Here is a 17,771-nt window from a genome sequence, read left to right as displayed (position 1 = left end):
AAAGGGGCTGTGGTATCAGTGTACACAGGGCCTGCGGTAATGCCTTTGTTGAAAGGTCAACAAAACAACATGCAGAGTCATCAATTAAACCTGGACAGATGAAAGGTTGCATTGATCCAACAAGAAATTTTGCCTGGGAACCCAGGTAATTTAGATATTTTCAAAATGTCTTACACGTCTCCAACAACTAGGAAGAAAGACCGACTCTGCCAAAGTTCAAGTTTTTTTAAAATGAGCCTTCATACCAAAAAGGGCTGCGGGGGCTCATAGAAGGGCAGCCTTTCCCTCGAGCAGAAAGGGCCAGTGATCTGTGTTTACACTCCTCTGGACATTCTGAAGGACTCCTAAGAAGCAGCTATTTGAAAAGTTTATTTATTGGAAAGGTGAGGTTCTAAAAGTTGTGAACAGAAACATATTATTATTTCTGCAGCTGTCCCCAGACAAATGGTTTATTAAACCATGAGAGCAGTAAGAGTGCTCCCTCTAAATCTAAAAGCAGCTGTGCAGTGGGATGCAGTGGGAAACCTTCAGCTGGTAGTATTTAGAAAGGTCTGAGTGTGACTGTCTCTAGGTGCTTGGAATACAGACTGTGACCAGGGAAGGACAGACAATCCATTACATATGACACTAATCTTTTCAATCTTAAGTAGCCTAGCTGAGCTACAGTTCCCAAAATAACATCCATTTTATTTTGCAATCTGCTAGACTTCCGTAATCTCTGTCCCTTCCTTTCCTCAGAATACTAGCTTAGCCTAGGCATGGTTTTAGAAGTGCTAACTGTAGTTATAAAGGGGTTAAATTAGCTTGTAATACACTAATCTAAAAGCTTTTTAGTTTTTCTAACCACCACTTAACATGATTGGCAACAGATGCTCTTACTACACATACAGACAGAGTCCCCTGCTCAGCCAATCTCAGACCATTACCTCCAGTTTCTGTGCTCTCTCTTTACTGAGAGGCTCCAGCAGAAAGCTCAGGTTATTGTCATCTGCTAGGGAGCGAAGATCAAAGTAGTATTTGGCGTAAACACTGGCAGGAACATTGATATTAAACTGCAGTAGCTCCAAGAAGTGTCTTTCCATCTCGTTCCTAGGAGGCGTAAGGGACAGAAGACAAAGGAAAAAAAGATTATTTTAGCTGGTCGAAAACACTGAAGAGACCTCAAGCTTGTTTTTAAAACCAGCAACTTTGAAATAGTCATCGAGAGCTCTGCATTATTAGTTTCGAGAGACAGGTCATTCACTAGTGCTCAAAACAAGGTGCAGCTTTTGAGTCCTGGCACCTCTGGCTCAGAGAGAAAGGTAGTGCCCTGTTGTGCACTCGCTCGGCTGACTGGGGAGGTTCATTCTTCGGAGTTCCATTAGTGCAGCTGTACAATTCATGCGCCATTCTCACTCTCGTACGGCCCCACACTATAGTGATCAGATGAAAGGAATGATGTATGCTGTTTATTAGCTCTGAAGAACTTGCAGACATTTTCACCAGGCTGATAACAGGAAGGGTGTTTATTGAAGTAGAGGCGGACTAACAAAAGGAGTAGGCAGATCACCACGGCAACAAATGGATCTATGAAGAGCTGCTGCTATTATCTCACAGAAAAAAGCCTCTTGAAGCAACATGGATTCATCTCCAATAAATAAATAAATAAGCAGCATTAGGTGGGAGAAGGAATTTTCCCCTCAATAGCATTAGGCAGGATAACAAAGTACTATGTCAAAGGGCACTGTCCAGTTTTTACTCACTCGTCTATTTTCACTGGGCAAAAATATTTGGAGGGAAGCAGGGAGAGAGCTATGACATGAAAAAAGCTGACCACGGTACAGTAGCTGAAGCAGCCAAGTCAGAGATGTTCTACAGAGGAAAAACAATGTTTCACAAATTAACCTAAAAGAAACTGGTGGTACCCAAACCAAGCAATTCGGTTCAACACTAACTCACAGTGACTTCCTACTGGTAGCAGACCTCTCTCTACAGAATTTAGCAGCTGTATAGGCCAACTGTGAATACACCAGAAGATGAGTTGCACAAATTCAGTGCCAAGGCTGTTCTTGCTTTTTGGGAGATTTTAAAATAGATATTTTACCTATCAGAGGTGGGGAAATAAATCAACAATCATCCAGGTTGTGTCCTGTATTGGATGGCGGGTCTCAATATAAATAGCAGCTTTGTGCTTCCTTCTAGCATGGCGGACTTGAGTACCATTGAACTTAGTGCCAAAATTAATTTCCTGTTCATATGGTCATAAGCCTATAGAAATGTAAATCAGATAATGTTTTGATTATCAGCTGATCAGAGCTTGATTTACCCTGTGAATAAATGCTCTTCACTGCCCCTTTTGTACTCACTACACTAATACATTTTAATTGTGTAAAAATACAATTCTTCATTGGATTAACAAGTCTATTAACAGTGGTTTAAAACCTGGGAAAGGATAATGCCCATGTGTTTTCTGTGCCTTATTTACAAATATATGTAGCCAAAAGAATGAACAGCATGTGTCCCCTTACAAGCAATCATAGCAAGATTAGCAGCTGCACAGTTCATTTTTCAGTCATGGATTCATGCTCATCAAAGCAAGCAAGTTTTGACAAAGGATGCCTTCTAAATATCAATTTAATTTCCTTTGATTTTTTCACCATTAGAAATAAGTAAAACAAAACACCCCCCACCCCCCAAAAAAAGAAAAACACCTTTCAGTAAAAAACACACCTTTGCTTTGGTCAAAGGAGAAAGGGCTTGCGATAGAAAAAATAAGATGAACACTTTACCTATGTTGAGTAGGAAGAGGCTAAAGCAAATGAACTCATCTGCCGATCATGAGGCCTGGATCACGTATCCTTTAACTAACTTTAACCCACTGGCAGTTTCTGTAAGAACCACACAGCTCACACTGCTAACAGAGTTGTGAGGTGGGGCTGCCAAATGAGTGTCTTTAAGAATAAGGAGAGTGTGTTTGGTGGAGACGAGGTGCACCTACGCTGCCTTCAGAAGAGGTGCCTGGCTTGTACACACCCACGCACATGCACAGATTTGCAAACTGGGTGAACTAAACCAGATATAAACCCTTTTGCCAGTTCCAGAGTGGTGTGACTCCCATGCTTGGCTTGCAGCGGCTCAACAAGAGTATGCATCAAGTTAGTGAGATAATTTTAGGTATGTAGAGCCAAGAGGAAAATTCACAGAAAGTTCACAAACAAAACTTGCCACCAGTCCTTGTAGACAGGCCTTTACTGCACAGGCACGGCCCATCCCGGGAGCGATACCTGGTAGAGTCCTGCCAAGCAATCTTTAGCTGGGGAGCTGTTGGGGTTTTGGGTGGGTTTTTTGGCAGTATCACCAGCCACCTCCAATGTTAGAATGCAACCATGCCTGAAGTCCTTTGCCAATTGTTTTCTCTCAGTAACGCTTGTATATTCAGAATACCTAATACTCACTGTCAAGTGACTAGTTTAAAAAATATTGTAACGACTAAAGCTGACAAAGAACTTGTGATAGAAAAAATAAGATGAACACTTTACCTATGCTGAGTAGGAAGAGGCTAAAGCAAATGAACTCACCTGCCGATCGCGAGGCCTGGATCACGTACTATAGTACCAGCTATTAATTGGAAGTAGACTTATAAACTTAAAACTCAATTTTGCTGAGTATTTTAAGTAGTTTCCCAAGGTCCTGATCGTGGTGATGTTATCCAACCCAGGAGCAGTGAAGTCTGCCAAGCTGCAGCAGTGCAGGGCCTGGGATGGACACCCCTGGGCCACTGTCAGAAAGAGGTTGTACAGTTTCTGCCCCTCCCTAAATTCAAAGGTCTAAGTAATTTCAAATGAGATGGGATTACAAAAATCCCACCTTCAAATTGGGGGAAAAAATAAGCCTAAATTCAGTCTATTTTCCCTACCACCATCACTGCTTTGAAAAAATAAGTACTGACAATTTCAAGAGACCTAGCATCAGCAATAGAGAATAAACATCCTGCTTGTTACAGATATTTTCAGTGCTATCAATTTGATTTGTCCCAAATAGGGCCAGAAGAAGACACATGAAAAAGAGCAAGATGTATACTCCAGCACTCCTAGCATCGCTGACCCCACTTCAGCCATCTCAGTTATTTGCAGCAACGCTTCAAGTATGTTCCTCAGATAGATGAGCACTCTGAGCCAGGTTGAGTGAAGATGTACATTGTATAAAATCACTAATTATGCTTTCCTGAAAGCGTGGCTGGCACAGCCCTGTATTTGGAGACAAAGAACTCCCAGGCAAGGGGTATGTATAAAACAAGGTACTATGTTTGCTGTTTGCGATGTGAAATAACTTGAATAACAAAAACTGTTTTGGTGCAAATAACTCCCCCATTTTTGGAAATGCTGCCCCCCCCCCACCTAAAAGGAAGAAAACTGGATATTCCTCCTCCTAAGGAGTCCCAGATAAATAATTACTTACTGCATTTTAAACATTAGCTTTAGGCTGAATCCAGAGAAGAGAGCTTGGGGCAAGAACAGACTCTCTCACGTAGGTAGCCTCCCACTGCTGTGTGCAAACTTCTACCACCTCAGTCTGCTCCTGTACTGTTATTACATAGGCCTGACATATGCTCAATTACAGCACAGCAGTGTGATAAAACTCAAACACACATAAAACGTCATCAAGTTTAGTAAGGCCAGGAAGTGTGATATTAAGTTAGCCTTTTCTAGCATTTCTACTACTGTGATAATAAGGTAAATAGAACTAAAACAAAATGTTGACATCTCAAAGCTCTCTGAGAGAGAACTTTGCGAGAAGGAATTTGACAGAAAATCTAATGGGCCAAATCCACTCCACATAAACACGCCTCCAGCCCGTAGAATGAGCCTGGAGCCACAAGGATGAACATCCTTTGAAACTGCAGAAATTGTACAGCTTAAAGCTGACTGCACCAAGATAAGAGAGCAGATTCAAAATTTCTGAAAAACTGAAATCTACATCCGAGACAAGAACATATACAAGAAACAGCCTTACATAAACAAGCAGTAGTAAGATTGAGGATTTTGTTCTCGGCACTGTAGGCAAATCTAAGAACTCACCCAAAGAGGATGAGCTGTAGCAGTAGTTGGATGTAACACATGCAACCGCAGATACCAACACAAATGACACCTGTCTGCCAGCAGCAGCGGCTGGGAATTCAGACCTTGAGATATTTAGGCCTTAGCTGGATATAAGAGCAGACACATAAGTCACAAGTTATGGCTTACCTTGCAATTTTCAAATTCTAAAACAGAAAAGGCAGGGAACAAATTTAGTTCACTTTTTTTTTCTTCCCCAAAAGACTTTTGATAAGACTATAAATTGGGCACTTTAGAGTTACACCAATGCAAAAAATTAGTGGAAACAAGCAGCCAGTCCCATGGTTCATCACTGGGGGAAAGAAGGTAAAGAAAACTAACTTTGAAGTTACTCACCCAAGTCATTAGAAATACTAATATATATTTGTCTCAAAGTAGGGTTATCCAAGGTTTCCTAGGTTAAAAAAGGGAATGAGGCCAGACACCAGAGACACATCATGTACATATATCATAGCACCAGAGACAGACAAATCAACCAAACCAAAAAACCCCCAAAACCCACCACTGCAGATTAGCCAAACCTTGCAACTTACATGTCCTCAACAGTAATGTCCTTCAATATTTGGCAATAATCCACATTCCACACAGCCTGATCATCCCAGACTTTAGAAGCCAGCAGAATAGCTCCTAGGACTATCCTCTTCCAGTTACTAGGGCATATGTCAATCTCTGCATAGGTTAAAAGCCTTTCCAAATAAACCTATAACAAGAAAAAAAAAACCCAAACCAACAGTTTTATATGTGTAATTAAGATCTGGAGCTGAGTTCTGAGCAGCAAGCATGCTGGTCCAATATGACTATTTTATCCCATTACCGTTAAGTGTGTCAAAAGAAGTATTAGTGATTACTACTTACACTTTAGAATCTAAACTTTCAGGAGTTACAGGCTTCATTTTTTTACTACAACACAAGAACTGGACCACCAAGGTATACAATAAAGATACTGAAGAGTCAGTTCTGAGCAATGAGCACTGCTCTTTCAGTGAGACACTGCTAGAGTTCTTTCCATCACAGAGTCACACAGTCACTGACAGGTTGTCATTAGAGCCTATTTGGGATAGTAAATCACTCAACATCACACTAGCCTGTCATCATGGTTAAGGTTCAGCGCTTGTAGCTTAACAGGAAGTGCTAAAAAACCTGCATTGTGATCTGTAGTCATGGGACAAAGATGCGTTAATTGCTATCTTTCCACAATGAAAGGCATTATAGTGCTATTTCTACTTCACCCAGTAAAGAACAGACTCCAGTCCTTCACCTACAACAACATCATCATCCTCTGCTTTCATCTACATCACCAACTGCTTAGACAGTGAAAGATACCCAAGTACAAAGATATGTCTTGGTCCTTTACTCATTCCTCCCACGTAATCTCAAATCAGCCCAAAGATGTTGAATCAGTCCCTTCCTTAAAAGCTTTCTGCTATTTCACACTCCTATAATGACCATGCACTAAGTAATTTGCACTTTCAAATTTGAATATAGATTGTTTTTAATGTTCTATTCCCTAAACTAAGTCCAAGGTCCTAATGAAACCTCAGATAAACTAGTGGGGGCAGGAAGCTGTTGTACAGGTCTAAGGGCAGGATCAAACTTTATTACTAGGGTCTCCCCACACTTTCTTCCCCTCCTTTGCTTGTAGCCTTCAAGCAGACTAAAGGTGTTCCTATAATAACAGAGCCATCTAGTGGTAAAATCCATTTTAAAAACTAACTCGATTTCTACTTTTTGTAAATACTTCAGCTGGCTAGATTGCCTGGGATTACCTATCATCTTGTTCTGTAAAAATTGCTCGCATGTCTTTGGAAAAGCAAAAACCTCAAACTACTTTCAGAGTTTCAATAGCTCTAACTATCTGGTCTTTTTAATTACTTATTTCCTTATTAAAGAGAGTCCTTCAAGCCGAGTTTGCTTAATTGCCACATTATCTTTTGGGAACAGTTCTCTTCTGTTCTCCTTTCAGACTGTTTTTCAGAAAGAAGCCACAATGAAGACTGAAGTCTAGTATGCAACAAAGTGCAGTTTAAGAGATTGTCTAATGCAGCAAGTATATAGGTTGTGGTTTTTTCTTTCCCTTCATATATATATGTATATGCACGCATATATGTGTGTGTGTGTGTATAAATAATCAGTATAATTGTCAATTTTTTATATCCATCTTGCTTTCTGAAATCAAACAACAAACCATAATGAGATTATTTTCTTACTATTGTTCTTAAGTTCCAAGTACCTCCATGTCACCTGGGGAAAAAAGTTGTGACCTCTTTGGTTTAATTAAAAAAAAAGTTTGGCAGAAAGGTGGAAATGGTTGGAGGACAAAATAATGAGAAAGTTCATCTCCTGGAGTTCCTGCAGTATGGATCCTCAACCCCTTAGGCAGTGTTACTTGCACTGTTCTGGTTAATATGAATTCAGAGCTCCCACCTTCCCCTCCACACAACTGAAACAAGAGATGCCTTTGTGTCTGATCTTATTATACCCCACTGTTTACAGTGTCCCACTGTTCTGCCTTTCTCAAGCTTCTTCAGCAAGTTATATATTATGAAACAAAGAATGTTTGATTGGACAAGTAATTAAGCATTACATATTCATATATAGAAAAGGTGAGTTCCTTTTTAGTTAACCACTTCTGTGACTACTTAGAAATCATCTTCTCTAATGAACTCAGTTGTACAGTGTCTTCATTATTAACAAGGTTTCATGAGACTATTTAAATGTCAGTTCAGCCCAGTTCACTCAATGAGGGGAGAGGAAAAAAAAAGGTCTTCCAAAATCTCAAGTTTCAGTGATCAGGCATCTCTTACCAGTGTCACTATTGCACATTCAGCTGTCAGCTGTGCAGCACTGAAAAGTGTCCGAACAAACCGGTAGATGTGCTTGTGATCAGGGTCATGCTTGTAGTAGTCATCTGGAACTTCTTCCCGCTGAAAGAAAGTTCTCTGAATTACTGAAAAATCTGTCTCACTTAATACTGACTTTAACAAACAGCCACACATGGTTTCTTCTCACTGAGTAGAAGTGTATGCAACCCTTCCCTGTCACAAAATCATATACTGCAAGCAGCAAGCAGCCTTGCAATATTTTGAATATTCCAAACAAAACACAATAGCTTTAGCTGATATCTTTGTTTAGAAGACTTTTTTGATCTGTAAGGCTAACAGGAAAGAGCATGAACTACCATCATTATTACAAGTGCTAACTATTGTCCATGGAACATTTTACAGACTAAGAGAGGTTTTTGTTTGTTTGTTTGTTTGTTTGTTTTTTAAAAAAAAAGGTTTCTCCCTGCAGGAAAATCACAGATATATACACACTAGGGAAGCACTGGCTCTCCAAAAGGCAAAATTAAGAGACTTCATGAGATTTCCCTTCCAGCTGAGGAAGGGCTGAAGAACACTTGTCAATAATTCTGTCACAGGTAGAACTGGAAGGTAACTTACACCACCTTCACAGGACTTGTTCTTGAGATTCCAGAAAGACAACAGAGCTAATGAACAGCTAGATTTAACTTTGACACAATGCTAAACTGTTTCTAAATACAGGGGGAGAAAGAAAGCTTAGAAATAAAGTCTGTAAAGCAACCCTAAAATGAGTGTTTGAGAATTCTGACCCTGTTCCCCCAGACATTCTGATATTCAGCACTCTTCCTGGAGGGATGAAAGTTCAAGAGCTCCAGCTTTACACACTGGTTCTGCAAGACTGATACTGAATAGGTTTCTATCTACATCCAAGTTAGACCTATAGTACAGTAAGGATACCAGATAAGAACAGCATAGCTGCTTGACATTAAACAAGTAGTCATAAGGTAAGCAAAGCAGCAAGCATTTTCATGTGGTTTTGTAGTTTAAAATAGCCAGGTAACAGTGTCAAGTAAAATGAAGAGGTAAGTTAACTTTGTACTCTCCACACAGCCTTCTAATACACCACTAACCAATGGAGGTTACCTCTTCAAGGTGGGCATGCAACGTTAAGAATAACATGAGTAGGATTCCCCTTGCATAATTCCGGCGCTATGAGCAGTACAAAAGCACATCTGGAAGTACATTTTTGCTGACTGGAACCGAGGAGGAAAGGACTGAGACTGGCATTTATGACTAAGCCCCGTGATGCTGGTAACTTGGAGTTTGTTACTTCTGCTATTAGGGTCAATAGAGCCTGGACTTGGACTCCTTGTGACTGAATCTTTAGAGGACAAGGTGTTCAGAGACCTTTTTTCCAGCTAATTAACCTTTTTAAAGCAACTGCAGGCACCCAGCCAAAACCCCACTGCCATAGAAACTAACAAGCCATTTGTATCTTTCCCCTCGGAAGTATGACATACAGCCATTCCTATTTTTTTGCCTGCATACTGTAGTATAGATAGAAGAGACCTTTATGTGTTCCCTAAAGGACACTGATTTTCCTCTAATCATACTCATTAAATAGGAGGTAGGCTATATGAAAGGATCAAAAGGTGTCAGGTTGCTAAATAAAGAAAAGAAATTGTCTGATGAAGTGAAGTTTATCTTTCTTAAATAATTTTCAATGTGAAACAACAGATTCAGGAAGTTAAAACAGTTTTGGACCAGACTTTCCCTTGAAGTGCTGCAGTCTATACAAGGTATCTTCTATATAGCTCTTCTCCTGAAGTTCATTATTTTTATTGAGTAAAGAGTTGTACTTATTCAAGTGTACAATTCCTAGCACAATGGGTCATGTTTAGGGATGAAACTCTAGCCAACTAGCCAACTTGAAATATTTAATTGTTTACTAAAAACTGTTTATTAGCAAGCCAAATCTGTGAGATAGATTAAGCTGCATTCACGCAGGTAAGTCCCAGAGTGAACTGAATTTGTAAAGCCACTAGAGCTTTGCTAAATTAATTTCAAATGAAAAACAAAGGAATTGGTTCCGTAGGACAGTCATTAAGCCAGTAGTGCTCAAACCAGACATAAAAAGCACACGCTCCACTCTTGAGCTTGCCTGTACTATGAGGTTTTGCATCTTAAAGATTGTCTAAAAAGGTGTGCCAGGACCAGTCACATTGAAATCACATGCTGAATGCTAACTGTTACTGCAAGGAGCATTAAGCATATTTGCTTTAAAATTTTGCCTTTCAGGTTTTATAAAGGCCAAACTCAGTGTCTCCTACTTTGTGTCATGCTTCACATATTATGTTCTCTTGTTGGTAGTCGTTTAAAAGGTTAGGCACATATCTACTAACCATGTCTTCCTAAATAAATAGGAAAGGCTTTTAATTAAAGTAGGGTTAAAGAGGGGAAGAAAGAGAGTCAGATAAAAAAGTTCGGATATGAAATATGCAAGAATCAGCACATGCTTGCTATTTATATTCAAAGCATAGAAAATCAATCATACTTTGCAATGTTTAGAAAGATTGGGCTCTGTTCATTATCTAGCTGATATCAAAAGTCCAGAGGACACTGTCTGCACTATATTTTATATATCAAGATACAATTTAAGATCAACTTGCTTGTGACCTGGTGCTAAGACATTATTATGACTTATTTCATACAAATCAAGACATTAAAAATATGTATATTGATAAACATTCAGAGGATCAAAAAGTTACACTTACCGTGAGAGGATGAGATTTTTCATCAAAAATATCCAATGATCTGTCAGAATCTCTACAAAGTAAAAATCTCTGGTTTAGCAACAAGAGTTAATTGGTAATGCTATGCTCCACTAAAGAAGTATTATTCATTAAAGAGGATAAACGGACATAGTTTATAGTTTAGCTTTTCCTAGAATATGGTATGAAGTTATACTGTATTTTTGCAAAGCATTTAATGATGAGATCTTACAACTGAATATTGTTCTCATATGTTCTCATATTATGCTTAGTACAGTTCTCCCTTAAAATGTGAAACTGTCTCATTCATAGCATTTATTTCAAAAAGGCAGCTGTAGTTTTGAATCATATGCTGTAACTAGCTATAATAGCAAGGATTATTTGCACATGGGACAGTGTGTTCCCTCACCCATCACAACTAATCTGTACCTCTGTATGCAGGAAAAGCTAAACGAAGTTCAAAGGCTGATTTGTGGCAAGTTAAGTGTATTCTCCTCTCTCCTTCTGTTTTGACTTTTTATGCTTCATTCTCGATGAAGCATGTGCCATTGGATGGGTGTATTACTGACCTTTCCATATCAGCTCAAGAGGGGGTACAAAGAGGAAGCAGATACAGCATAAAGTGTCAGATTTTTCAACTCCTTTAAGTTGTACTAGCTGTTACTGAAGTGGCCAAGACCAAATCCCTGGCTTAAAAAGAAAGTTGTTATATTTCAAAAAAAAAAAAAGTTCACTCACCTGTTCTTTATATGGTAGAATATTGCTAATGTTACACTAAAAAAAGAGAAAGAAAAAACCAAAATACTTAAAGCACATTCTATGCACACAATTCCACTGCAAAAGCTGTTGTTCAGGGCAAAATGTTCAGAATCCATTATGCTTCCTCTCACATTCTTGAATACTCTGTGTCTCATTTCTGATGTTTACTTGCCTGAACAGGAACTGGCCAAATCAAATTTGCTAGCCAAACTACTTTTATATTCATTGTGCAGATATTTGTGCCATAAAATAAATATTATACCACATTTTAAACACACACCTTCTTTGGCCGATTAGGTGACATTTATTGAAAATGTGGACTATTCACAACTAAAATGTAATAGAAGTTCTACTTGATGTCACATATAATGTTATAGAGATTCTGCTCATATTTTAACTCTGTATCTCTGGCTGTCTAATTTAGGACCTGTCAAAAAAAAAAAAAAAGATAATAATAAAGATGATATTATGCCAGCATAATCCAAGAAGGGGATAAGAACAGATCCCAGTCTCTGCTGAGTCAAGTAAGGCAACGTATTTCATATTAACACTCATCTACTGTGGCCAAGTTTCAGATACTTTACTGGCAGTGGCAACAGGAACACTGCCATCACAGGAATCCAGCACAGGCAAGCTCTGATCTGTTGCCAGTTGCACACCACTTCAAAATGGCAGAAGCACCATCTTTTAGGTTTTCTTCTCGAGAAGAGGAGGATTGACATGCTAGATACCTCTGTTTGAAACCAAATTTGAAAGTGATAAATCAACTTGGACATTTCAAACTCTGCTAAGTGTTAAAACAGTAAAGCCTTCTGGGCCTGAAGCTACTTTGCCTTACTTTCCCTTCAAGCACAGTAAAACTCTCTTCTCAATTCTCAGCTGGTATCATCTATGCACAAAGAACTGGCTCTGTGGTACCCACAACAATAGGTCAAACAGCCATTTCCACTGGAGAACCAAGACAACTAGCTATCAAACTCACCTACCTAAAATAACAATATGAAGAAAAAGTAGAAAGGCTAGAACTAAAACCAAAGACAGCAACATACTGTTATCCACAACTAGGGGGCAGACTAATACCACTGGCAAGTAGCAAACAGTCCTACAAACTTTTCCTGCAACTCCATACAAAATCCCTTTCAATTTTTCCCAGATCGAGAGTTTCTGGATTTGGCTTTTAGTGTGAAGACTTTGAGCTCCCCATCCCAACACACACTTTTAAACCCCAAATTCTGACACACTTCTGCACTGCCTCAGATTCTCAAGTGCACAATGATAACTACTTTGAAATACAACAGTACATTAGCTCTGTAACTGGGGAAAAAAAAGAGCTCGCTTCAGCAGTCAAAATTAACCAGACCTCTACACCCCTTCCATGTCCAACCCGAATAAGCAGTGCTGTGCTTCTCTCATTCAAGTGTGCAACTGGCTTTGGAACAGACAAGACCACCACAAAATCCCAAGTAAACCTTGCAATGCTACTCAGCCCCTTGTTGATGACAAATGGTTCTTACCACTTTATTGTGCTTCTAAGGTTAGGCTGACTGACAGTGCTGTCATCTATAAATATTGTTGAGCATGAGCTGTATTTTTTCGTAAGCTGCCCAGGAGAAACCTTAGGGGAAAAAAAGAAGTAAAAAAAAAAAAGAACAGAAATACATTCAAGAAGAGGAATTCTGTGAGCTTTGGTTTACCACACTGAATACTGGCTTTGCACCTCAAGTAGCTACTGCAGAGGAGGTCTTTGTAGATGATTGCTCCTGCTGTGCAAGCTACCCTATCACCATCAAATTCCTGAGAATGTAAGATCATGTAAGTTCCCATTGTGTAAGATAGGTTTATAAATCATCCCTTGTAACATACAACATGATGTTTTTAGATAAGTAATTTTCAGCAGAAATAGCTGCAGCTAAAGCAGTAAGTCCTCTGATTTTCTCAGTTCTACTGCATTCCATTCTTGCCAGTTTGGGTCTCAGTCTTCCCTCTCTATGATGTACTTTATTAGATTTCCCTGTGACTCCATAATCATCATCTCCCGTCTTTTATATCCTATACTTTTACATTTTCTGATTATCCAGTATCGCTCCCTGTAAAGACAGCTTTACATTTGGGGTTTCGTCTTGTTATATTTTAGAAAAAAAGAAATGTCTTCCTGACATTGCTCACACTTCACCCTGGTGCTGACAGGCTAAAGCTGGAACTGAAAAGGGGAAAAAGCGGGGGGAAAGGAAGGGGGGGGGGGGGGGGGGGGGGCGGGAAAAGGGATAAAAAAGGACCACCCCCCATAATCATGTCTGGTTTACCGTCTGGAATCTGGAAATAAAGTACTACTATTACCCTTACTTTTACTACTCAGAGCTAGCAATATGTTCCATCATCTATCCTAATCCTGTAGATTTTATACTGTAAGAAATCTTCCTATATAACACTAAGTCAGACTTCCCTGAGCATGTTTAGGGAAAGCCTTGCACTACAGCTAGGACATCATAACTGAGGGAAGAGTTTTAATCAAGCAATTCAAGATTCATTAGTTTTTGCCAGAATCTTTTTAAATGCCTTGTCTAAAAACTTGAAAGTCTTCCATATGAAAATGCTGGCACCCTTCACAACTCAATGGCTGTCTGGGAACATCTCCCATTCCAGCTGAAGTTCACCAGCAAAAACAATCCAATCACACTCCAATCACTGGTGCTGACAGACTAAAGCTGAGAGAAAGATGGGGGGGGGGGGGGGGGGGAGAAGAACCACCATAATCATACTAAATACAACAGACTCGAAATACCATTCTTACCAGTAACTTATCAGTAGATGCTTCTGCTAGATGGTATTTTTTAAGCTTTGTGTTAGTAACTTCCATTCTTAGCTTTACTAGTCAATAATTTTTTATCCAGTGATTAATGTCATTGCATCTTTTTTGCATATTTTTTTGGTAAGTGAAGTGTCAAAATCAACTAATATTTGTAGAAGAAGCTTAGAGCACATTTTCAGATTTTACAACTAATGGATTATAATTTTTTTTATCATGCTGATTATAATGTTTGTTCATCATCTCTTTTCATGCTGGATACATTTCTTACACTAAGTCCTGTAGTGATGCTCAAACAGCAAGTCATTTAAGACTTGTCATCGCAGCTGAGAAATTAATCCAGTTTTATTTCTGTTTAAAAAAAAACAATGCAGGCAGTTTGACTTGTATTTTCTCCTTTACTATTCTGAAATGCTCAAGACTGATACAACAAAGAAATCCATTCTTGTTCTTTTGACATCAGCCATTCTATGCTCTGTGATACTGTGCTTGTTTGTTTATTTTTTAAAGACAGTCAAAGATAATTCAGTTTTACCTTGCTAAGGAGGATGTGGAACATGTGCAGGACTATATACTTAGAACTACTACAGGTGTTTCTCGAATTTGTCTTTGTGCCAATAGGCTAATACTATCTATATAGCACACTAAGAATTTGTTTTACTTACATGATTGATGTGGTTACTCTTCCTCTTCTCTCGCACTAGAAAGAGGGAGAAAGAAATGTGAACTGGAAGGATTCTAAAATACAATCACAATTTACATTTAATAAAGTCATTCTATTAACCCAGTCTTCTGAAGTACACGAGTATTAAAAGTTTCAGATTTGACTTTAGGTGTCTGGAAAAGTAGTTTGAGGAAAAAATACTGAGTTTTATCAAGCTAGTAAACTACATACTACTTCCAACTATCCACATGTACATTTAGGAACTACTTCTACCCATCACACTAAGGGAAAAAGGTCTCAGCTCTCAGCTTTGAAAAGATGCTATGCATCATGAAAAACTGGATGATTTCAGATAATTCAAACAGACAACGTCCAACATCCAAGAGCAACCAGTCAGCAAACAGAAGTAAAAACATCACACACTGAACCTGCCAAAGACACACAAGGAGAAAGGGTTATATACATGTTCTCCGTCCTCCTATTATATAGCAGAAGGTAAAAAGGTATTCCACTATACAGAAGATGCTGACACAAGCTATGCCTGTTTATCATATAACTGCAACCATGTTATTTAATCATTTTAAACTGTGTCAGCCTTTCAAAAAAGATTGTAAGGTTTAACTTCCAGCTATAACAGCAGCAGTAAAACAATGCTGTTAAAGGACAGCAGAGAGTTGCATACATGCAGAAAGCTGTACAAATGTGACCAGCCTGGATAGGTGACTTCTCCAAAGTTTTGACCTCAGATCACTACCACTTGTTAACAGGACACATTCTCTTACATATTTAGAAAAAATAACAATTGGAAGGGAGTATCCAATTTTTTTTGGTCTTTTTGCACAAATCAAAACTTATAATCCTGTTAACATCTCAGTGAGAGAGAACTTATGGATATTAATTCTACTAGTTCTATGAAAGGTTAACTAAAGAAGATCCAGTGAAATTAGAAAATAAATTCTCTGCCTGACTTGTCTGTAAAAATATCCTGTAAAAATCAATTCATCCGATACAAACTTCAGAGAATAGTTGAATAGTTATTATCTGAAGTGTATACATTTCAATACATTACATTTGAAGAATACTGAATCATGTTTAAAAGCAATTACTACCCCCAACAAGGATGTTCATGTAGATTGAACATTATTTGCAGCAAGGCTGAAAGGCTGCACAGTGAAGCTGCACTACAATGTTCAAGAATATGTCAACTTGCTAATTGCAACTTGAGCAGCACTCATCTAAGAGGTGTTTGAAATGTGCAGGTCAGACCCTCTGTCTGTCTGAAGACTGACCTTAGAGGCCTAGAGGAAAAGAGGCCTACATTTCCTTAGTATCGTCTCTTCTGGAGAATCATGCTAGTGCTTGTTTCCACTGCTCACAGATTATCTGAGCATTGCAAAGTTGATATAACTGACAATGTTACTACTTGCCATAAGACTCTAAATAGCAGGACTGCAACTGACAGACCTGTCAAAATAATGCGACTTTCCTGTGGCAAAGCTATGCCAAGGTAGAAGACACACTGCAGCTTTCCATCAACACAACCAATCCCAAGTGTGACGCTGTCTTAGAAAAAACAGCGCTTCAAGCAAGAACCAGCTATAAAAGGAACAGAAGCATTTTTAAAAGAATATCTTAAACTCCTTTTTAGTTGAAATGCCTCCACTTTTTAATAGCATTTTGGAATGCACAAGCTATACTAATTGTTCAAAATTGACTTTATTAAGTAAACAAAGGATATGCAAAGAAACTGAAAATCCCAATACATCCATGTAATTAAAACCAGGATTCAAGAATAATTATGCTACTGAAAATATTCAAACAGTTTAAAAGAACATATTCAAAAGCAACCGATATAGACTGATGGCTTAGGCTTATTATTCCTTACAGAACTGTCCTTTAATTTTTTACTTTTTTTTTTTAATTTAAAGCAATTTTTAAAACAGTCATTGGTCATAAAAAACCCACCACTGCTTGAAGCTTGAATTACACTAGTGAAGAAAGCCTTGCTCCTTCAGACTACTAGGATCCAGACTCTGAAATTTCCTGCTATTAAGTGTTTTAAGAACAAGCAATTTTAAGTGTTAAATAAAACAGCCCACGAACACATTTCTGCGTAAACACGCAAATTATTAATCCCTATGCTTTGAAATAATTAAAGCAATTTCAGTGTTCTCACACTATATTATTAAAATAGGCAGTTATTTTTCCAGTTTTTCTCCCGCCTTTTTTTTAAATTGGAAAAAACTTAGTTTACCATCTGTTTGAGACTTGCTCAGGAAAATTGTGCTTGCTCTGGGATGATCAGATGGATTAGATTCCAAGGCTAAATCTGAAACAGAAAGGACAAAAAAAGGAGAGACCTTTAACAGGAGAAGATTACTGCAATGATTCCCACCCAGCCTTAAAACGCTCAAGCACAGTGATGGAGACAAGATCAGAAACACATAGAATGGGCTGTCTCTCTAAAGCAAAACCTTAATTTTGCCAAGATAAATAAAAATTTGACATTTTCCCCTCTGAAAAAAAGCCTGTGGACTTATTGCTACTGCCATGAAGCTCTGAAGTAGCTTATGGTTTCCATCAAAACAAAATCTGGAAAGGGACAGCTCAGAGAACAACATACATCTTCAAAAGTCAGTATGTGCCCCTGCATTTTAGGATAGCTAGATGCAGAGCCTGTGCTCAGTAGAGGGCAGAAAGCTAGAACTTTATCAAGAGCATAGTTTTAAAAAACCAAAAACCAACCAAATAAACAAAAAACAGACTACACTGCTGATCTTTCACTCTGTGCTTTAAGTACCCAGTAGGACAGGAAACAATCTCTGTGGCCTTACAAAAGAACCTAATAAGTAACTTTTACAGTGCTGATAAACG

General features: G+C 38.6%; 1 protein-coding gene across 2 annotated transcripts in view; it reads right to left on the bottom strand.

Moving 5' to 3' along the window:
• CCNYL1 (cyclin Y like 1) overlaps positions 1 to 17,771 on the bottom strand; it is a 34,936-nt gene that overhangs the window by 3,677 nt on the left and 13,488 nt on the right. Inside the window, exons 2-9 of one of the 2 annotated variants that reach the window (XM_075710351.1) lie at positions 17,152 to 17,226; positions 14,899 to 14,933; positions 12,942 to 13,042; positions 11,407 to 11,442; positions 10,672 to 10,723; positions 7,901 to 8,020; positions 5,630 to 5,796; positions 927 to 1,089 (exon numbers count right to left, since the gene is read on the bottom strand). In XM_075710351.1, coding sequence (XP_075566466.1) covers positions 927 to 1,089; positions 5,630 to 5,796; positions 7,901 to 8,020; positions 10,672 to 10,723; positions 11,407 to 11,442; positions 12,942 to 13,042; positions 14,899 to 14,933; positions 17,152 to 17,226 — 749 coding nt within the window. The remainder of the gene's footprint in view (positions 1 to 926; positions 1,090 to 5,629; positions 5,797 to 7,900; positions 8,021 to 10,671; positions 10,724 to 11,406; positions 11,443 to 12,941; positions 13,043 to 14,898; positions 14,934 to 17,151; positions 17,227 to 17,771) is intronic. The other variant, XM_075710352.1, reaches the window with a different exon arrangement.

Source organism: Pelecanus crispus, chromosome 5 (genome assembly GCF_030463565.1).
Source record: "Pelecanus crispus isolate bPelCri1 chromosome 5, bPelCri1.pri, whole genome shotgun sequence".
Lineage (NCBI taxonomy): Eukaryota > Metazoa > Chordata > Aves > Pelecaniformes > Pelecanidae > Pelecanus > Pelecanus crispus.
The sequence above is the reverse complement of the archived record's forward strand: the minus strand, read 5'-3'. Positions and strand labels throughout refer to the sequence as shown.